Here is a 24,130-nt window from a genome sequence, read left to right on the forward strand (position 1 = left end):
CACTCAAATCAACCACCAGCCTCTCTCTTTTTGGAGCCTAGCTGTAGCTTGAAATAACAGAGAAGCCACCATACACACCTAACAGTTAACAAGCACAGTTTAGTTCCGAGCCGAAATCCCACATAACACAAATACACAGACGCAGCCCAGAATAGCGTCTGGGAACGGCACCGCACAGAAGGCGCTTCTCTCAAGCTCCGCAGCAAAAGGCCACCAGTAAAGCAAAAGGTGGTGAGCTTATTGTGCTCATAGATAGGCTACCAACCGGTGACTGAATGGACGTTAAGTCATACAAGACGCACATAATGGGTGTACTGTGCGTAATGGCATAAATTGAGTCTAAACAAAGTTCCACCATAATGTACAGACAATCGTTCAATGACCCTAGACTAAACTTCTTAAAGAACGCATGTTCCGGTTAACGAATCCATTCTTATCTTGAAATTCTGAGCTACGTGTAGGAGCGATGGAGACTAGGGAGCGATTGCAAGGCTGGGGGAGATTGCTTATCTGACAGCCAGTAAAGCACCCCTTAGAGACCAAAAAAATGCTGAGAAGCTTTCTCAAAACATATACTTGAAATACAGCTAAAATAATAATAAATCCTTGTAGCCTGTAGGTAATTCAAACTAATTCAAAATGCGCTCTTCAGATGCCGGAGAAGATCAATTAAAGGCTTCACTAAAATATTTAGGTATTTCCACTAATATGATTCATTATAAAAGACTATCAACATTATAAAACACATCTAAAATATACATTCTTTTTTTTCCAGAGGTATGAGTTACCTAGACTACTTACGAGTCAAAATCATAGTGCTGTCTCGGGGGCACCGGAGACTCAACATAAACCCACTAGTCAACTCCAGCAGCTCCCTGGTTCAAGTTTTCACAGCTTTACTTCCAGACTTTGATCGCAGCTCGCATGATAAATCCAATGAGTCGAACCTCACAACAACAACAAATTATACACTCTAAATCAAAATACGTGTAATTCCAAAAGTCTTCTGGCCAATGCGTAATATGGTAAATCCATATTTACTGTTTTGAATTAAAGGCGACGTAAAAGTCCTCGCTTTTTAGATAGCCTACAAGGTTCTCCACGCACTCCCGTAGGGCGGTCTCAAGCGCGAATGTGAATGAAGGAGGGTGATTCAGGCTTTAGGAATGGACAAATTCAGCCGCTGCTGGCTCCACCTCTACGTAGCCTCCTCTACCACACATAGCCCACCTGGAAACCTCACAAGACCGGAGGACTGACTTTCTCCCCACTCAACCGTATTTCATATAGAAACCATCGGGGCTAGATGGTAAACGTCTACCTAATTAAATAATCAGTCAAGAAGCGTCTTGTGCGCAAAACCCACTAGTGGCATCGTGTCCGCATTATAGCATAAACGAGAAAAAAAGCGAAAATGTAGGCCCTCGATTTAGGCAAATATTTAACTTCAGTGCTTGCTTGCCCCAAACGTGTTACAATTCGTCCCTGCGACTTCGGTAGTTCGACAACCCAAGCTATTCACTCGGCAACCATTTAACATACACTTATACATTAAATGTAGGGATGGTTGTGAGTCGGTCTATTGTCACAGGCCATGATTGAATGAAACGCCATTCGCTGACTGAAAAGACGGGTATCATGGTGATGACAGTCACCGTGAGCCTACAAAGGGGCAGGCAGCACATTTACCACACATTAACCTACAGATTGAGACAGCAACAACACATAGTGGCCAGTGGGCACCAGTTAAAGAATGCTGGAACTGTTTGGACCAGCAAGAACAAAATATAACAAATCTAATTCAACCATGGTATTTCCCCCAAAAAATTTAAGACTGAAAATATCTCTTACCTTGTTGTTCAGTCATCTGTTTACATTTTACAGAAGGAACACTTTTAATAGATCTGGTCAATAGAACTGTTTAACGTGTGGCTCTCCTCTCTGTACATCAACTGATAGATTCATCATTTGGAATGTGGGATTGCTGACATCACACTGAAGTTTTCCAAACTTGAATGGCTTTTTGAGAAAGAAAGTACAAATTACTCATGTCTGTCTCTCTCTTTCTCTCTTTTCCCCTCAATCTAAACTAGGATCCCTAAATCACGTCATCACTTGTCTTTGGCCTATGCTGAGTCGCTGAGGTGGCATGAGGTTGGAACTCTGTTCTAGGCAACGGTGTGTGGCAAGGAAAATCCTTGCTCACCTAATGAGTTTGTTTCCATGTCTGTCCCTGTTGAAAGCAGTCATGGCTCATGATGTTCTCCAGGCAACTGTTAAGCGAAGCCACACACCATAACCTCCCACGCTCTTTAGGAAAATAATACACTGTTCAGTGCCCAACCGTGCACTGAATACGAAAGGTTTCACAAGGGAAAAAGACTATTCCATAGTTAAAGGGACAACCCTGTGAAAAGATTCACTTTGTGTATTCACACCATGACCTGGCATGTTTTAAATCATTCTGACAAGTGACAGGCACAGTCTAACTGTTCTTTATCGGTTGGTCTCTGAAAGTATCTGTTAGGAAGGATGATTGTATTGGTGTTTGACCTCCTTCTTCTGTGTATCATTGGCCCCTCAGACCAGAGATGGGTTTTTGGGGCTCTCTGTGTATGTGTCTTACAGATGGATATTTCCGTCCAAGGCCAGCACCCAGTGCAATGAGGCCTAACGTGGCCCTCCACTCATATGGGTCAGTGCTTCTGTGTATGTGTGTGTTTATGCACGTGTGTGTATGTCATGTCAGATGGTTTTCAATGTGCTCCATTTAACAGGCGGATAAGGAAAAGAGAGACGGGCATGAATGGGTTGTCTAACAGTTGAGCAAAGACAGATGACAAGCAGTCACCATCTCTAGTGACCAGGACCAGACCCTCTACCCCCGAGAAGACACTCTTCCTCAGGGGTTCAATGGTATCAGTTGGCGGACAGAATTATATGGGACAGATTGATGCTGAAGGGAAGCTAACTATAATAATAATAATAACAATAATAATAATTCATACATTTTAGATAATGCAGCGTGACAACATCCATGTAAAATGCCCCCCCCACATTGTATATTTCATCATGTGGGGTCAACATTTAAATAGGCCAGCATCGTCTGTTATTTACCCGACACCAGTGCCTCCTCCTGGGCTTGCCTTGGGAGGAGACACCCCCTACCTCAAACAGAGAAGTAGGCCAGGTGACAGTTCATTGGCCGTATGGGTCTAACCACTAACCACCCTAGGCCATATCAACAGATACACAGAGAGAGATAACCAAGCTCCTGGGGTCAGCTCAGCCCCCCTGATCCGATTGTGTGTGTGTGCCTGCCTCTGGTTAGCTGGTCAAAATGAACAAGGCCATAAAGCTGCTTCCACCTGATGATGGGACTTGAGTCGTGCATGCGAACACACTCAAACACACAAACACATAAACACACACAGATAAATACACATTAAAAAAGTCTGAATGGCTCCAAATAATTATTTTGATCGTTGGGGGACATAACTCCACAGATCCTGACCATGACCCTATTGTCTGTGTGTTTATTCATGGGGAGTCAGATGGCTGAGCGGTGAGGGAGTCGGGTACTCAGAAGGTTACCGGATCGATTCCCCGCTGTGTCAAATGATGTTGTGTCCTTGGGCAAGGCACTTCACCCTACTTGTCTCGGGGGGAATGTCCCTGTACTTACTGTAAGTCGCTCTGGATAAGAGCGTCTGCTAAATGACTAAATGTAAATGTAATTTGTGTGTTTGTTTGTGGTTGCCGAAACACTGATAGATGCAAACATTTTGTTTGTTTGTATATATCTCTGTCCATGAGTGTTGTCAGCCCTGACTGATGTTCTTTGAGATGATGTGTGTGTGTGTGTGTGTGGGAGTACTGATAGATGTGTGGGTGTATCTGAATGGAGAGGATGTAGACTGAGCTGAAACGGGCTCCAAACAGGATCCTCTAGAAATAGACCTTTGGGCTGGTGGGGGGGGGGGGGGGCTATCACTGAGATTATGGAGCGTATACACACACACACACACGGACGCATAACACAATGACAAGGAAGAAGAGAGGAAGGGATAGGGAGACAGTGTCTCACGCACACAGAGGAAACCTGAGGGAGACAGAGCGCCTGACGCCTGTGCTGAGCCCCCCTCAAAGCTTTGATGACGATCATCTTCACAATGGAGACACACACAAACACACACTCAAGCGTGTGCACACACACACATGCCTAAAGGCATAAATTGCAGATAATGCTTCAGCTACAGGCTGTTTTGCTCTGTAAAAGGGTCATCATTCCAAAGTGTTTTACATTTTGTGTGATTTTTGTGTTGTTGTGTTCTTTAGCAGCAGAGGTGGGAGAATGGACAGCCATTCTTCCACCTGCTTACCCAACTGACTGACCTCAGCTATTAAACTCACGGGACAAACACACAACAAGCTATAAAGATCATCTGAAATGTCAGGTATCTCGGGAGCGCAGTATGGAAGATTAATTTGAAGTATTCAGTGTGCTTTTGATAGGTGGTGGTTGTGTGTGTGTGTGTGTGTGTGAGAGAGACATCCCTTTTGTTATTGGGGTGAAGTTAGAACTGCTGTTGTAGGGGTTGTGGGTTAATGCCTGGAGATCATGTGACATGAGGGAGAAAGTGAATACACAGAGAGTGCTTGCAGAAAATCCATGACAAAGTCCAGCAATGAACCTCTCGTACACACACACGCTCAATAGAACGAAGGCACACACTTCAAATGGGGTGTCTGTGTGTGTCATGATGCTGGCCCTGATTGATGCTTCTCTTCATATCCTCAGGCTGTCGTGTTCATGTCTGCTTTTCCCTTGTTGTGCTGTTACCATAACACACACACAAACACAAACACACACGCATGTCAAACTTGATAAGATCGCTTAGGTCTACAGAGGTATGCGAGAGATTGAAATATGATGGGGATTTCAGAAATAGGTTGAAGATCTGTTTTCCGATATTAATTTAACAGGTACTTGTGTCTGTGTGTGTTCATGAATGCATTATTCAGTCTGAAAGTTGATGCCCCCCTCCCTCCCTCCCTCCCCGCCACACACACACACACACATTGTTAATTGAGAATCTTTGATGGCAGGCTCAGATATATTACCACGAGGGGCATGGTTTTGGGCTGTGAGATAAATGAAGAGAAATGATTTACGACATTAATATATATCATAATTATAGCCCTGCACCCCCTCAATTCTCAGCTCCAAACCAGATTTTGCCATCCAGAGAGATTACCTAGTAACAACACATTGTTCTACTTTCAACAATCTGTCACAACACTGCCATTTGGACACTGATAAACTATACTTGAGAGACTATTCAAGGCTTCTTATCCATTCAGATGGCTGTAAATTACACTGTCTGGGGTCTATTGAGGAGAAAAGAATCGTGTTTTTCCTCCTGCCAAAGCGTTGCCATATGTGGCCTCCACATGACCATGTCATGCAATGGAGTTCAACGGTATTCGGAGACAACACGAATGTGTCAAGTCGCCATGAACACACTCTTAATAGCATCTAATAAAGGGTATTAACTTCCAACAATCAACTCTTGCTACAATAATGTCTCTTTCTGGCACCCTCTCTCTCTCCCTCTACCCCTCTGTCTCTCCTTTTCTCTCTGTCCCTTCCTTTTTTTGGACCTACCATGATGGATGGGCAACAGGGAAGTATGGGTAATATGAGGAACGGCATTATGTGTCAGAAAACATTGAGGACATTAGCTATGAAAACAGTGTAAGGCCAGCATGGATCTGACCATATTATTGTGTTTCCAGGTTGTTCAATTCTCCACTTAAGTTTTGTGGCCTTTACATCTTGAAAACATTGTCTTTTGCAGAGAGTCTGATGCCAATCTAACAGCAGTTCACTGGTCTCACAAAAACAACTTATCAGGTACAAGTGAACTTCAAACAGTGATAGAATACACACACAGACACACACACAAACACACACACGCATATACACACAGACACACACACGCATATACACACAGACACATACACACAAATGAACACAAACACACACACACTCACACACACACACACACACACACACACACACACACACACACACACACACACACACACACACACACACACACACACACACACACACACACACACAGTGCCTTCAGATCATCTCTCATATTTTTCTAATTAGTCATGCACAGAGAGGATTAGTGACGGTGTATTTTAGACATGGACAGAGGGGGATGGTGAGTTAAAGAAGAAGTCAGGGACTGGGTGAAGAGGCAGAGGATGGACAGAAAGAAAGAGAGAAGGGGAACCTTTTCTAGGAAAAGGTACAGGAATAAGTCAAATGTAAAGCATTTGAAGAACTGATTTCTCATTTACTCCAAAACAAACAGTGGCTGACAGTATCCATCCAATAAAACGTTGGGATGAAGAAAGATCCCTCGCAGCGCATACAATCTATCACTCCTATTGGGTGGAGCAGACAAGAGGTGCACAGGGTATTTTAGTACAGTATGGATCCATCTGACACAATGATTACTGTAACAGCTTTGACTAAAGGTGGCGCTGGCATCAGAAAGCCTTGTCTGTAAAGGTTGGCATAGGTGCCAAACAAGTGGCAAGCTCCTTTCATTGCCCAATAAATCACTCCCAGTGAGCCCCCAGGCACGGGGGCTGGGTGCCAGCTGAGCTGCAGAGCAGGCTCATTATGGGATGGCTAAGTGGGCACGAATAAGGCCCGGGAGAGGAGAACATGAGAGGGAGGCACGGTGCATGCCAAGGCCATGAGAGGAGATGATAGTGGAATGGAAGAATGTCTGTGTATGTATATGTGCGTATGTGTGTGTTACAAGTGTGTTTGCCTCGATTGCCTTTGCGGTGGGGTACCGGAACTCCACAGAAATACTCCATCAACTGGTGTCCAACACAAGCAGAGAAGGCCAGATTCCTCACCGACATATGTTCATTGTCTCCCTGGTTGAACACAGCCAGTGGGCAACACAGGAAGTTTACACATGACCCATGGTCCCCCCCCCCCCCACATGACCTTTGATCCAGTGTAAACTTCGACGCCCCCCGCCCCCCCCCCCCCCAGCAAGCCACATGACGACCCTTCCAGACATCTTAACTGTCCCCCCAAATGCACACCAGGTTGGACTTGGGAGATTAGCTGTGATTCCAAGCTGCTTCTCCACTCAGCCACACTCGAAGAAAACAGAGACGACCCAGAGGCTTGTGTGGGTCTTCAGTTGGGAGATGAAAGGAGAGGAGATAACCAGACACAATCGAGGGGAGGAGAAATGCAGCCTGCATTTTCAACCAAATAAATCCATCAACAAACTTTCTATGAAAGCGTCCTCAACACTCACGCCGGTCTTTTCCTTCTCTTTGGCTTTGCTTCCCCTTCCCCTTGTTCTTTAGTACAAAGGTTCATTTACTGCCCTTCAAACTCCAAACTGATGAATGACATGAGGGAGGTCCTTCTATACACCTCCTCCAAAGTGGCCTGAATTTGCTCATTAGTTTAGAATCATCAACCTTGACCTGCTGAATGACACCAGGAGAGGTGAAGGCGTGTTGGACAAACACAACACGCACAAGTATGTGTATGGTGCTTTATTTATGAAGCTGCACATATGTTTATGTATATTTTAGCATCCCTGTAAATCAATGCTGAATGATCCTCAAAACAGAGTTGGGGCATACAAACATTTGTCTTGCAAAACAGCTGACCAGGATCCACCATCAAGAAATCCCAAGAATTGGCAGACGAAACACAGATCCACCAAGGATGAAGAGAATGCATCAGATAAGTTTTGAATGTGACTTGAGATGTCCAGGTGTGAGCCAACACAGAGCAGATTGGCACCCTAAGGCTTTCCTCTGCCTTAAAAGGGCTCCTGTGAGGTAGGGGTCTTTAGGTCAGAGGTCAAAACTCCTCTAGCTAGGTCAGCTTTCTGCCCAAACTAAATTATTAAGGTTTGAACTTAGGCTTCAGGAGTCAGTTACTTATTAAAGCTTAAAAGTGGGAACAGAATTCCAAATATTCGGAATGACACCTCTGCTCTCTCTTCCTTTCAGGGTACGCAAACACAGACACACACAGAGATGATTTGTCTTGGGGTAGGATGATAAACAGGAGTTGCAGTAAGACCTGTAATTCCCCAATCCCCTGGCCCTTGCCCCCCACCCCATGACAGAGGCTGTGATTGGACGGGGCTCTAATACCATCCAGATGGGGCTGGAAGCTGTGACAACACTTCCATATGCCCAGCAGTTATGGCTTCGCTCACCTCTTTATCTCCCTCCCTCCCCTTTTTCCCAGGTTTTCAGCCAGCAGCCTCCTCCATATGCTAATATGACCCTGACCACTGATGTCCCCGAAAAGAGAGAGAGAGCACAAGGCTGTCCAATAGAAAATGGAAGGGAGGGAATGAGAGAAAGACTAAAAGCAACGTTAGGAAGAGAGAAAGCGCCAGGGACCATTCGTTTCATGGTCTGTGACAATAAGATGGGCCCTGAGTCCTAAAATATGACATAGAAGCAATGTAAACCAACCTAAAACAACAGTGACTGTTGAAGTGAATGGAAGAAGGTCAAACTGTGATACAGCAAATAGGTAGTTTATGTCTTCAAATGTAAAAGGAAAACCTAATTTCCCCTCCAGCTGAACTGTAAGCATTTCATTCAGATGGTTCTCACATGATGCTGCCATCAGAAAGCACACAACAGATTTGTTGTTGGCAGACAATGCCGCTAGTATCCCCAGGACACAACAGGGTTCTTTTACAGTGGCTGACACAAGGATTGGGACAGTATAAACCAGAAGGCAGAAAAAGAATCATTGTCTGTAGAAAACAAGAAAAAAAACAAAAAATGAAAATAAATTCAGACTCGAAACCATAAACCAAGACAAAACAAATGAAGTTTCTCCTCTCCTTGGGCTAGGATTAGTGTCGGGTACTTTGAGGCAGTAACCGAACAGAACACGGGTAAGCAAATAAATGAGGGGACAGAAAGACTAAGTGCTGAGGGACACTTATTTTCTCTTGTCCAATGCCCTCAGGATTTGAAGTCTATCCACAAACTGTCATGTTGACAGAGCTTGAGAGAGACAGGGCTTTTCAAGCTCCCATTTCAGCGCCTATGTATTTCCAAAAGCTTGTGAAGTGGTTCACATGACAGGAACATTGACCCCGGAGAAAGAGAGCAGCAAGAAGAAAAGACTGGACATGTTTACTATTCATTACATTTCAAATGGAAGTGCTTGTGTGGGAGATGCGAAGAAGACACTCTCAAGACTCTCAAACGAGCAAAAAGGTTGAGTGATAACAACCTGGTCACCTCAGGCAAATTCAAAACCCAAACCCTGAAACAGTCCATAACATTCCCCAAATACCTAACCAAGACCATTCAACACCTGCCATTTTGTTCTTTGACCCTCCTGTCACCATCAAATGAATAACATTGTGTCTAAGGGAAGGAAAAATGACTTTTTGACCCGTCGTGGCATTCAGCGAGGGCCAACACTGTCGTACAAACACTAGCTCTATTGACCCTGACCTCACACGTGGAGAATGAATGGACAAAACATTGTCAAAGTGTCAGTTGACCACTACGCTAACACCACCCGCTAACACCACCCGCTCCAGCGCCTGCATTAGCCTCAGCACCAGCTGTAAGGAGTTAAAGAAGAGTTCACAGGCATGGGGTGAGGGTGACACGGAGGGTGACAACCCTCAGCCGGCAGCCCCCTGTCCAGCCTTTTGGGGTGACAGAGAGGTCACAATCCCTGAGTGACTCTGGGGTGAAAGGTCAGGGGTCACACCTCCCTATCGAAAGAGAGAAATGCTAAGTGGGTACTTTAGCTGGGGTGAGATTAGTTGTTAAACTTGTAGAAGTCTCTTTCAGAAACAAAATGATAGACCCTAGGACAAGCCTGGCGATTGAATTTGGGCCCCATCTTGATGGAGTGGACCTACAAGCAGGCTCATCTCCAGTGTCATCTAAACTCTCCAGTTTAGGAAAATGTGGAGCCAAAATCACCTTCTTGGAACATCCCTGATGACCACAACATAGTCATCGTTCAATGAAATTGAAACAGTCACAAGTGCCTCACTACTATTCCGCTAAGTAACACCTTTAATTGATCCCTTAAACCAGACATTCAGAGGTTGGCCCACTGTCTGATTTGACTGCTGCAAGTGGTAAAACATGACGTCCTCAAACAAAGGCTTTTCCTTGTGAGGTCAGAGACACATGGACACCTTCATTGATCTCTGCGGTCTGTCATATGGGCTTGATGAGTGAAGTCACATGGCTGGCTACGTATGTCAAATCCCTGCGCCAATGACAAACACAACGAAAAGAAGAAGAAATGAAGAGAAGACAGAGTGTTGCCTGGGGAAGCACAGAGGCTGGGAGCCTGGTCACCCTCATAAATATACAGCCTTAGGAACTCTGAATCTAGGTCACTGCTTTGGAAAGCGGAGCGACCTTGCCTTGAGACCAATATGTTTGCTCCACAGACTTCAAACCTGCTTATCAATTAGAGGCAGGGGCGCCGCCAGGAATTTTGGGCCGCCGCCAGGAATTTTGGGCCGCATGAAAAAGAACATATACGTACATTTATATTATTTGATCATTTCTATTAGTTTTTCTATTTTTTGGGGCCCCTGTCAGTCAGGGGCCCTTAGAATCATCCTACCTTTTCCCCCCTATACGGCGCCCCTGATTAGAGGGGTATATGACAACAGTTAAGGAAGAAGAATTCCTGAACCATGGGCAACTATGCACACCAAGACATTCATTTCTCCACATCAGCTTTGATAATTGAAAATGGGTCTCTAATGTATCTAATGATAGATGACATCCACTGGCTTTGACCTTTTTTAGGTAATATATTTGAATACAGGTGCATTTTACAATCCTGGTATTGAGTTTGCGCAGGGGGTGATATGGCAATTTAGGTAATGGGATTAGACACAAATTTCCCAAGGCAGCAGCTGAGCAAATTCAAGATGGCCGCCCAGTAGTGGAGAACATTGAAAAGAAAATGGGACAGGACAGGAAATTAAGGCCCAACAGGAAAATGAACTAACAACATACCGGTGGGATTAAGCACCCTGAGAGGTCGTAAAGACGCAAGACATGGGAACGCGTTTCTGACGGGGGACTAAAACCTTCCATCTGGAGCTGATTCTGCCGGAATGTGGCTGTTGCAAAAGTCGTCATCAATGCCGGGTCTATTAGTCATGATTTCAGTCATTTTCGCTGTCTACATTGTTTTGGGTAACCGTTACCGAAAGGAGGATTAGGACATTTTCATTGACAGAGATAGTCCTGAAACAATTCAGGCTGGGATTAGTACCAGCTGTCAATCAGGATTACAACATGGCTGGATTCAAACCCTACAAGATGGTACTTCTCCAGGAACTGGGTCGGACAACCCTGATGTAAAACCTGAGTTTTTCCTGGGCAAGTCTTCCAGTAAGAGTTGAGGATGGAAGGCTATCCTTTTTAATTTGTGTTGATCTCATTCACCAAAGCCAACATGAATGGCCACAGAATTTTCAGTATTGGATCGACATTTAGGTTAACAATATCTTCTCCACCCAAAAAGTATTTTCCTCTGACACTGCAGTGTCTTTGTCAGACCCATTCCAGTGGTATGTCTGCTTAAACAAGCGTATCAAAGACTTGAAAGGGGACGAATGGCACTGTGTCCTGCTGTTATCAGACAAAGATGGCCTTACTCTAGTCTGGTCCCCCCTAAACACAGGTGCACACACACACACACACACACACACACACACACACACACACACACACACACACTCTATATGAATGTGTATGTGTCTGGCTGTGCTGGTAATATCCCTGTGACGTGGCCAGTCTGCCCTGCAGAGTTCTACTTCCTGTTTTTAGTTAGCCAGACTAGATGTGGAGCTAATCCCTTTACAGTCTGAATGTTCTGTTTCCGACCCCCAGACTGGATGACAAACCCTCACAACATGCCGCCTCATAGATAGGCACACACACACACACACACACACACACACACACACACACACACACACACACACACACACACACACACACACACACACACACACACAGAAGCGCAGAAACACAGACAGACATATGGACAAATGCACACACACACATACACACACAGACAGACAGATACAGGACACAGACTGACACACACACACCATCTCTGGAGGGTCTGACAGCAGTCAGTCCTGGGCTCTATCCTTGTTACTGTTATCTCCTTAGGTCAACAAACTACCAGGCATGCAGGACCTCTGTGAGATTAGCTCCCCCTCCTCCTCCCCCACTCTCTCTCAAGGAGAACACGGTTGTGCTCCTGGCATCAGTGCTCTCTCTCTCTCTCTCTCTCTCTCTCTCTCTCTCTCTCTCTCTCTCTCTCTCTCTCTCTCTCCCTCTCCTCTCTCTTTCTGTCAGTTTTCTCTCCTGCCTCACTGTGTGTGTACCTCCTCTTTCTCTGGCTCTACACCCCCTCTCTAACCCTCCTCTGTCTCCACCTTCCTCCCTCTCCTCTCATTCTTAGCCTATCTATCATCCGCTTGTCCATCCCTCCATCCCTCCTTTCCTCCCAACTTACCGCTCCTTGACAGGACATTGCTAACATAACACAGCAACGTTTACACTTAGCTACTCTAGGAAAGTGATGCTCACAAAGAAAGACAGATTTGGCCGTGTCAGCATTGTACAGCTGAGATAGGACAGTACCACCAGCAGTGTTAGTGCTGACTCAAACATTACTGTAAAGTGGACCAAGGGTCCGGTGTTTGTATGTGTGTGTTTTTACGTAATGTATTTGTGTGTGTGTGTATGTGTACACATGCATACATTACGTAACAGGAACTGAGAATTTTTGATTTATACCAAACCCACAGAACTTTCCCCAAATGTTTGCACATACTGTTTCAGGTATCCCATACCGTGCCAAAACAAAGGTTTTTAAAGTGTCGGTTTTTAAGTGTCTGGACTTAAAACAGGGCTGGAGGACACTTGAATCCTTGTTGTTCCAACCCAGTCATGTCTGGCTATCTGCGATGAAGTGTTTTCCTGGTGCTCTTTAAGAACAATGACATCACCTCTTCATAGACCATGTGAGGGTGGCCCGGGCAGGGAAGAGGGCTGACTGTTGAAAAGTTAAGGGCTCGAACATTGAAAGGTTCATGAGGGATGTTATTGTATTAAACACTCCTAGGCCCTTGCAGAGAGGAGAGAGAGTACAGGAGGAGAGAGAGAGAGTGAGAGCAAGAGAGAGAGAGAGAGAGAGAGAGAGAGAGAGAGAGAGAGAGAGAGGAGAGAAAGAGAGAGGAGAGAGAGAGAGAGAGAGAGAGAGAGAGAGAGAGAGAGAGAGAGAGAGAGAGAGAGAGAGAGAGGCAGAGGGGGCACAGATCGAGGAAAGTAAACAAGTTTGGCATGAGTTGGGCAGAGTCACTGGGTTTAAGAAAACATTCCTGAGCCATCAGAAACAAGCCTCCTTGTGAGGGTGTGAGAGCAGCATCCAAGAAGCTGCAAGCCACTGAAAAGGAACATTGTTGCGCGCCTTTAATTCAATCATAAATACCTTCAGACAGCTCTGCCCTCAAACCCAAAGATGTCAACGTTAGTTTTGAAACACCAAGGTATGCTGAAGTGACTTGGTCAATTCTAAAGGCAATCCTATCCAAGGTTTCAGTTGAAGCAGTGATGTGAGGTCCACACATGCACACATATTCCCAGGGTACCAGTAGGACAGTTGGTCTGCACTCAACACTCTGACCAGTTAAGCTGAGGAACAGGAAGGCATGTTTAAACCCAAGGGCCTGATAAGAGATAACTAATGTCAACACAAGCTTGTACACACTCAAGGAAACACTCGCCGGCAAACACACTCACGTTCAGCCACACACAAAAAGGGGCACACTCGCGCGCACTTTGAATTCTCCTAATTAACATTTCTGGGACATCTCACTAGAAGCCACACACCATAGATGCCACCGGAATTTTCCTCTGATTAAAATCGCCTTAGGCCAAATAAAACTTATGATGTATGGGTGTCTGTGTGCATATGTGTGTCATGTCAATCTCTCCTCTTCATAAAGGCAAAACCACAGCTTTATAACAGAGGAGTACAGACTGTGTTTATGAAACATAGCGGGATGGAAGGAGGAAGGGAGAGGTTAGGACATATGTCCTTGGCTCTGATTCAATATTCAAGTCTAATCGCCCTAAGCCATAAGGGAGGTTGTTGTTGGTAATCTTAAAGGGCACACAACACACACTCACTCACACACACTCACACACACACACACTCACACACACACACACACACACACACACACACACACACACACACACACACACACACACACACACACACAAACATTGCTGAATCACACAGGTGTAAACACACATGCTGAAACACACGTATGAGCACATAGCTCTTATGTTCTTTCTAGAGCACTGGCAGTCTAGAGTTGGGGGCAGGGTTTATCAATGAGATACACACAGGCTTTCATTAAGACTTAGAGGAGGACGAAGAAGGGAACAAGATAGATGGCCTGCTTTTACTCATCTACACGTCTCCTAGGGAATGTATCAGAGCAACACGAGTTGACATGAAACATACAATGTGCTTATGGTCTTTTTTTAGTCGTTTGAATATTCTTATTGGACAGTTGCTGTGGGCCAAACCATAAAGAACCAACTGACATGATCCATGAAGAATCTGTGCATCTTGGTAGTTCATCTGAAACAGAGATGAGACAGAGACTAACAACAAACGCTTTCAAATTAGGATACAGAGACCACCACATGACACGAAGAGCAGTTCATTCTTTGATACAAAAGACCCCCAGAGCAAAAAGTTGATAGAGTGGGATTGTCAACTTGGCTTGGGGCGTTGAGGATTCAAACTCGACCAGATGCAGATCTTCCAGTTTGAACATAATGTACTGATGCTTGGAAGTCAAGAGGAACCCTTAAATGCTACAATCTGCTTTCAACCACAAACCCCTACCAAAGATGTAGACACTGGGAAAAGGAATAAGACAAAGTGCAAACATCATGGTGGTCCTGGGTGAAGGTGGTTTAGGATGTGGGCAGGATACCAATGGGAAGAAGTCCCAGCTGGAGGGGTGGATGAATCTGATGTCTTGGCAAAGCTTGTAATGCATATTAACAAAAGAGAACACATCACACCTGTTTTAGCATCACTTCACTGGTTACCAGTCCAGTATAGACTTCAATTTAAAATCTGGGTCCTTACCTTTAGAGCCCTGCGTGGTCAAGTTTCTCCCTACATCTCGGATTTGATACAGCTTCATACCCCCACTCGTAATCTGAGGTCATTAGGGCAGAAGCTACTAGTGGTTCCCTGTAATCATTTTAAAACCAGAGGGGATCGATCATTCCGAGCAGTGGCTCCTAGGCTGTGGAATGTCTTGCCTCCCTTTCTACGGTGTGCGACTTCTGTCAAAGCTTTTAAAAAGCTATTGAAAACTCTGCTATTCAAGCAGGCTTTTAGTTAGTCGATGGATTTTTATGGTTGTTTGTCATGTTTTCTATTTTAAATGTTGCATCTTAATTTGGAGTGTTGTTTTGCATTTTGTTGTGAAGCACTTTGTGATTTTTACCTAAGAGGTGCTATACAAATACATTTAACTTACTCACTTACTTTGGTAAAGACAACTGAGATCCATCCAAAATAAGTGTGTTGAGATAGGCCACTTAACCGACACCATGGACATGAAAGGGACTTGTACCAGAGCATTTGCACCCATCCTTGAGTGTGTGTAGCCCACATCTTCAAATAGGGACACGTGTGCTTGGTGATGTCAGTGCTACACCATCACCAACCCCTCCACCTTGGACCACAGTTGAAGGAACCATCTGGAAACATCTGGCCTTTGGCTGGATATAAGTGGCAGAGAACACGGTGAAAGAAGTTTGTTGAAGCTAATTGCTACATTCTTGCCTGTTACCCTTTTATTCGAGGAAGTCTATGTTGATGTCACAATGTGACACGTCCTTTGACTTCCTCCATTGGCGGCCCTGGGGTGTGAAATGGTCCTGCTGGGCCCCTGTAAGGTTTTGGAGGGCCACAATGGATAAGGGGCATCTGTGTGGTTTGGTTTGAAGAGTGGGGAACCGGCCAGCTAGGCCAGCACAAGAGTATGCACCTCCTACGGAAGAGGCTTTCAGTCCAGTATAAAGGATCGGTGGGGTTCAACACATACACACACAAAACCATGAACTTTGATTTTTTTTTGTAAATTGAAATTTAAAATATATTTAAAATGACAAATCAGACCGTGTAAGCTATGTAATGACAACAGGAAAGAGAGACAGAGAAATGTAAGTGTTCTGAAGATGTCAGACTGCACTACAACAGAGAAAGATACTGCAATACGACATCCCACTACAGCTACGGTATGTACCAGTCATTCTCTCTCTAATTCCTGTCAGAAGTGTCAGGTATAAAAGTAGATCTCCATGGCAACGGCTCATGCTCTCGTCTTTTCCCTGCTCTTCAGAGATTTCCGATCACGACTTTGTCGTTCTCAAGTGTACTGTTGCATACTGAAGGACATCATCCTTGAATGGAATCTTGGAAGGCACGGTTAAAGCCAAACCGATTCTTGAAATGTTCACTGCACATCCACCGACCCACCCACACACACTAACCACACACCCCACACTGTGCCCCCGGCAGGCTTCCTGTTGTCCTTTGACCTTCCTGACCCCTGCCCTCCTCCATCAGTTCTAAAGGAGCAAAGGACATGCCTCTCATTCCAACCCCAGCCGTGCTCCTACCAAACGGCCACCTAAATGGATCAGGCTGACAGAAAGTGTGCCCTTTCTTAAGATAAACACGTGAGAGACAGATATACAGTGAATGCACTCATGAACAATGGAAATAGGTGTCAATACTTTTTTTTTTATTATTCAAGCTATGCCAGCATAAGATTGTTTTCTGATGTCACTCTAAATCAAGGAACAAACTGGGGAGCAATCATAGAGACACCAGTTTCCTTCAAGGTCTTCAATGTTAACCAAAGAGAGTGAGAGAGTGGGACCAATACAGATAAAGATAGAGAGAGACAGAAAAAGAGGCGGGGAGAAAGTGGGACAGAGAGAGAGAATGAGAGACAGAGAAAGAGCTGGAAAGAAGGAGAGAGGAGAAATGGTAGAGGAATGGGGGAGGAGAGAGACTCTGGGGGAAAGAGGTGCTTGCTTTCTGTGGAGGGAGACAGAGCCCAGTGAACACCCTGAGGGTGGCCAGCCATTCACACCCTCATGGGCCCTGACACCAGTCTGCTGGAAGACCCGAGCATGAGAGGGCTCAAGAGCACAAAGGACTGATGAGGACCAGATCCTTCAGAAGACTATGAGGAGATTATAGCCTGTCATGTACAATGCCAGTAGCTGTCCCCTCCACATGCATGTGGCGTGACAACATTTAGGTTTAGGGAGAGTGGGAAATATGGGGCTGGGAGGAGGGGAAGGGGGGTCTTTCAATGACAGTACACGTCCTCGTAAGACGTTACTAAAGAGGGTTTGGGTATATTTATACATGTATTTTTGCCCGTACCCAGGCTACTACAAACCGGCACACGCACGCATGCACTGAGTACTGTACACTGTGTGCCCCTCCTTCTGATAGTATGCAGGAATTTCCACTCATTAGGTTTAATTAGATACAAACTCTTTGGCTCAGCCACAGAGTTCTCACTACCACTCGTAAAAGAGAGAGAGAGAGAGAGAGAGAGGGAGAGAGAGAGGGAGAAGTGGAGAGAGATAGGGAGAGGGAGCGAAAGGCAGAGTGACAGAAAGAGAGAGCGAGAAAGAGAGAGAGAGCAAGAGCATGGAGAGACGGAGCATATTGCCTACAGAAGCATCATCCATCAACTCAACCCTTCCATGCCCTGACCCACTTACTCAACTGTTCTCTCTTTCATGTACTATGGCACGAGCATGCGGCAACATACGCCGTGAAGGAGATGGGGTTGGGCTCCATCCTGGAGACGTTCACCACAAGGCAGACGTACATCACCTGGCACGCTTGGCTTTAGCGCAGCTGCGAGGGTAGGGGGCCGGTGACCTGAAGTCATGGGACATTTGGTTTTGGTTGGGGAAAAAATTGCATCCCCAAATGGGAGGAGGAGGGGGTGATGGGGGGTGGGGAGTGGGGGGGTTTGGGGTGAGGGGTGGGCGATCACCTGGGTTCATTTGTAAGGTGTATGGGTTGTAAACATGATGGAACCCAGCAGCAGAGTGGAGGCCTTGCCAAGTATGGTTGCCACATGTTCCAGTGAGAAGCATGTACACACACACACACACACACACACACACACACACATACACACACATATACATACACACCTAGAAATACAGACACACACACACACAAATGAACATTCGCAATATTACTGCCTTACCGCACTATTTCCTAGAAAGTAGAGTGACAGTCTTTCTTATGTTCCTGTTATGGCTTTTATAATTTAGAGCAAGCTACAAGTCTGTCCTAATGGATATCCTCCATCATGTTCCATTTCATAACTAATGAATGAGCTAGCTTAGCACCTGGGATAAGTGCACTCTAGCTAAGGTGGTAGAGCAGAAAGACACCAAATGCCAAGACTAAAAAACAAGCATAAATCTATTTTAGCACACAAATGTATTTTGACTCAAGATTGATATGAGACAGTCTCATTGTCAACTATTTTAGCAGCTGAATACAAAAAAACACACACACACCCACACACACTCCTTTTAGAGATGAGCATCTGGGATGACACAGCAGTTTTGCCCCTAACAGCTAGTGTCCATGTGGGTGTGTAACACATTAGGCATGCCTCGAAGGCATGTTGGCATAGAATATATTGTCTTACAATGCTGTCATCCCCCACACCCATACATGCATGAGCATGCATTCACATGACCTCACACACACACAAACACACACTCACCTGCCAGACGTCTCTCACCGGCTGTCTTGCTGAGCATATCGAGAGCTTTGGAGGTAGAGTATCTGATGTGATCACTGAAGGATCTCTGGAGGAGAAGAAGCCTCATAGAACGAGACATCCTGGACTAGATCTGGACTAGACTCGATCTGTTCAGCTGTGCTTTAAACCTGGTCGTTCGAGCTGGACCCGCCCTGGTTCAGTTCCAATCTGCTCTCGGGACCTGATCCACTTTCTGTCTATCACACGGTCGATCCCGTGTGGGCTGTGTCTATCCGTCTGCGTTCTAGACCCATTTGGTTCTGCGGGGTGTGATGGTGGTTCTGAGCTGGGTCAGGCCGTCCTCCGCTGGTTCCTGCTCAGCTCTCTCCCCTGTGCTGCAGTGAGCATCAGTGCGGTGGTGGATGGGACACAGCGAGCCACAGCTGCATGGCTCATATTCCATGCAGCCGGTGTGTGTCTGGGTATGTGGGTGTGTGTGTGAGTGTTTGTGTGTGAGCATGAGTAAGTGCTCCGCTCTCCTACAAAGGCTCATGTGAATAGTTCAGTGGGCGGAAGTCACGATGACTTTTCTCTTTCCTCTCCTCACCTCATTCTCTCTCTCCTTTCTACCTTTTTGGTCTCTTGTCTCTCATCCGCTCTCCACTCCGACCTGTTTCTGTCCTTTCCCTCCATCCCTACTTCCTCCTCTCCTCTGTTCTCCTTGTGCTGATCTTGTCGCTGATGTTATCCTTTGTTTTCTGTTCTTCCATGAACCTTGGCTGCAAAACTATTTCTCCCTAATTGGACAATACCCAAAATAACAAAAAATAGTTTGCTGAAAGGAGAGAGAGAGAAATAGAGAGAAAGAAAAACAGAGACAGCAACAGCAACAGAGAGTGACAGAGAGAGAGAGAGAGAGAGAGCACTGATGCCAGGAGCACAACTGTGTTCTCCTTGGCCAAACTTGCCAAAATCTTTGGTGTCCACAACATGATACTAGAAGGCAGCAAAAATATAGCAATACGGGATTCATCACTTGGAAGTACCTGTCCCAGTGGATTGAAACAACTGTGTATGTTGTGATCCTAACATCTATGTTTCTATCATTCAGGTATAACTGAGTGCTGCTGACACTCCCACTCCTAATCAGCTATTCAGATGGAAGCAACCCGAGTAAGCACATAGGGGTTACTCTATTGAGTACAGACACACACTCACACAAAGACCCACACACACACACATGTGAATTTAAGTGCAAGCACAAACACTTATAGTCACACACTACAAAAGTCACATTGATGCCAGTAATCGAATGGGAAGCCATTACACTAAGCTGGGAGATGAAGCTTTAATAAACCCTAATGGTCAAGCTGAGTAAGGCATCCAAACAACACAAGCGATTCATATATGTATTGCAGAGTTCTACAACAATACACCAAATCAAATCAAAATGTATTTGTTTAGACCTTTTTACAAGCAATGTCACAGAGGGCTTCACATACGCCCATAGAACTGCCCCTCAACTAACCTAAACCCTCAAGGAAGACAAGGAAAAACTCACTAGCCAACTAGCAAATGGTCACTCCAGATAATCGAGATTCACAAGCTTTTCCTTTGCTAGAATACTAATCTGGGGACTGTCAAGTACCGAGTTGACAATGCCTTTGTATCCACTTCTCTGAGCAAACAATAGGTTAGTTTCCATGATGGGGTAAAGGATGCAATAGACTTCCGTCAGGCATAATCAATTGATGTGGGCAGTGAAATGAGTTTGCTCACACTGTGAAGATCCAGACCCGTGACGAGGAGTTAAAAAAGGAAGACATGTTTCTATAATAATTAGAGCATGGGAATGTGGAGAGCACCTTAAAGGAGGGAGGGAAGGGGGTGGGGCATTCAGGGCCCACAAAACAGGAGGGGACGGAGTTTCCTTCATTGATCAGGAAGTAAAGGCCCACAACACCCTCCACCCCCGAACCCCCCATAGTACACCTGGAAAAGGGGGTCACCTGGGAACAGCCACTGACCCAGATAATATATGAGTGAGTGAAAGGGAAAGCAAGAAGAGTGAGAGAGAATGAGAAAGAGATAGAGAAAGAATTGGAGAAAGAGAAAGAGAGGGAGGGAGAGAGAAAGGGAACGAGCCTCTAAGTGTGAGACTCTTTGATGTCACCATCTGCTTGAGCTCTTGCTCTCATATCAAAGACTCAGCTACTCTCTCCCACTCCCACCATCTTGCCCTCTTTCATAAATCCCCCTTTAGTAGTTACTGGATACACACGCACACACACGCACACACACAGGATAGAGAAATGTGAGGGAGATCCTGACCTCCGCCATGACTGCAAATATGTGGGGTATGTTGTGTCTGTCAATGTGGCGGTACCAATGCCAGGGGGGGGAGTCAGATGGGTGAGCGGTGAGGGAGTCGGGCTAGTAATCAGAAGGTTGCCGGATCGATTCCCCGCCGTGCCACATGATGTTGTGTCCTTGGGCAAGGCACTTCACCCTACTTGCCTCGGGGGGAATGTCCCTGTACTTACTGTAAGTCGCTCTGGATAAGAGCGTCTGCTAAATGACTAAATGTAAATGTAAATGTAAATGCAATGCAATTTCCCCCTGTGTATAAGGAACACACTGCTGCACTGCTCTGTTTGAATCTAATTGAATCTAGTCTACATGTACAAGTGTGGATGGAAAACAGGAAGATACAGGAAATACAACAACACCAAGCACTCATCACTGCACACCTACCAAGTGCTGTCATCCTCGGCCCCCTGCTTTCCAGGCATGGGATATAAAACAACTGGGGTCTGACATGGGACATCATTCATGGGCCAGTAAGGATGTACCCCACCGTGAATCACTGAGATTTACCACCTCCTGACTGGCTGCATGCTAGTTAGGATGGGGTCAGTGGTTATATGGGGCCTAAGCTGGATCCTCCACAAGTTCATTAAGGAAATGAGATGCAAACAAAGGGAGAGGAAGAGGAACACTTTGATAAAGAGTGTGACCTCATGAACTGAACCTTGCAAACTGTGTCCATCAATTATGTCAATTTTAGATTTCTCAACACGTAAGGCTGTGTCCGATAATGATGTACGACTTCAGTACCCATCTCACTTGAAATCTGCAGTTTATTTTAGGCTACATTTCAGTGACCTGAGGTGAGCCAGCAACTATCGGGTCAAACGTTGGGCCAATATTTTTGTGAAGTGGAGACACACCCTTTCTTGATGAGCACATTCTTGTGTATGTGAGATGATGATGTTATTGAAACTGTGGGAGTGAGGCAAGCTCACTTCCTCTCATAACTTCCCTTTGGTTACAGTTTCCTGTTTGGGACTACATACCAATCTCAAAAACACCTTTCCCCAAAAATACCCTTATTTGACCTTAAAATGTGGGGAGATGTTATGATGTTATGTTGGTTCAATGCACATTATTAGCACAAGACACACAACCTGGTAGAACATCACAGACAATAACTACTGTCCAATGACATTTACAATACAAGAAGACAGACAATGGCTTGTATTCATCCTACTCCAGTTGGGAGTTGACCTTGGCCCAGTATCTTTATTCAGCTATGAGGCGGAAGTACAAAAACAGAAATGGAGAGAACTGTGTGTGCAGGACAGTACTGTAGACTCCACAGAGGAAGTCTGGGAGAAAGTGTGTCAAATGGGAGCAGAGGGGTGGGGTGAAGGGGAGGCAGGGGGAGTGAGGTCAGTGGGCAGGGTAAGGTGTAGGTGGGGGCGCTGGGACAGGCTCAGACTGACGGGGAGGCCAAGAATGCTTCCTTGCACAAACACAATGACTCCTCCCTATCCACTGTACTGGGGGATAGAAGGCGAGGAGGTGTATATAAGGTCCTTTGGTATAAGGATAGAGGAAGATAAGTGAGAGACAGAAGATCATTTCTAAGAAATGAAGCGCCCTCTGGCCGTAAGCGTCTCAGATCAGGTCAATTAACATGGACATTTGTCACCACCATCAGGAAGAATAGTTGTCTTGATCAAGCTGAGAACTGTCTTTCAATACATGCGAGTCACACGTTCTTTGGTGGTGAAGAACTTAATTGGGCAAAATTTTCATGTGGATGAGCTTTTCACCCCTCTAAACAGGTCAAGCAGAGAGTTGTCACGATACGACAGATGAACATCTTTACACATGCAGCACAGTGGCCTTGTAAAATACTAAGAAACATTTCAACTAAACATGGGGTTCCACCGGGCTTGTTTCTGGGGCCAGTTGTAATTTGATGAATCAGAGACCCCAAAAGGTCTGCAGGCAGGGTCAGGTTAAATATATGTTAAACACCAGCAACACAGCAGAGTGATGAATCAGAGACCCCAAAAGGTCTGCAGGCAGGGGCAGGTTAAATATATGTTAAACACCAGCAACACAGCAGAGTGCTCCCAGTCTTCCAGGAAGAGAGGAGTGGACAGAAACAGAGGAAATGAAAAGATAGCAGAGGAGGGGAACACAACAGTGTAGAAGGGAGTGTCAGACAATTGACGACAGCGTTCCACAAGATGGGTCAGTCGCAAGAACTGCGAGATTGGGCGACATCAGGGCCTGAAAGAATGCCTGTCTGAAGCACTCCCCATTTCACAGCCCCATGGAGGGCGCTAAACAACTTCCTCTTTTCCGTTTTACGACAGGCTGCATGTTTTGCAGGCTGGCTACCAGCCCCAGGATGAGGGGAAAGGTCGCACCCGAGCCTTCTCGCTGGAAGTTTGTCAAATCAGTATGAGCTGTTTGGATATTCCCCGGGCTATATTTAGACTGCAGTGTTCATGACACATGGGATATGCACTTTGTTGCAATCAAGGACAATTTGGCGTGCATTCTTGGAAACAGGAGATGAAGACAGGAAAAGTGTGTGACCAGATCTCAGCCCTATGTCATCAGGGAGATAGGGACCGCATGACTCTAAACCCACCCAGCCTCTATTAGTTAAGTGGCAAAGATGGAGCATGTTGTTTCCCCTGACATAGATAATCAGCATCATGTATTGAGTAGAAGCATTCTAACTTCACGCCAGGGACAATTGTTCTCTATTCTCAAAGAAAAATAAAGAACCACGAAAAAAGGGAAAGGCATTTGACGAAGGATTAAAAAAAAGAAGTCACAACATAAAGAAAATGTTTGAG

General features: G+C 45.5%; 1 protein-coding gene across 4 annotated transcripts in view; it reads right to left on the reverse strand.

Annotated features, from left to right (window-relative positions):
- dlc1 (DLC1 Rho GTPase activating protein) overlaps positions 1 to 24,130 on the reverse strand; it is a 73,438-nt gene that overhangs the window by 23,789 nt on the left and 25,519 nt on the right. Inside the window, exon 1 of one of the 4 annotated variants that reach the window (XM_047044447.1) lies at positions 802 to 1,153. The exons of the other annotated variants lie outside the window; for them this stretch is intronic. Coding sequence (XP_046900403.1) covers positions 802 to 847 — 46 coding nt within the window. The 5' untranslated portion in view covers positions 848 to 1,153. Of the gene's footprint in view, positions 1 to 801; positions 1,154 to 24,130 lie in introns of those variants that run through there. 4 annotated transcript variants of the gene reach the window in all.

The sequence above is a fragment of the Hypomesus transpacificus genome, chromosome 22, assembly GCF_021917145.1.
Source record: "Hypomesus transpacificus isolate Combined female chromosome 22, fHypTra1, whole genome shotgun sequence".
NCBI lineage: Eukaryota > Metazoa > Chordata > Actinopteri > Osmeriformes > Osmeridae > Hypomesus > Hypomesus transpacificus.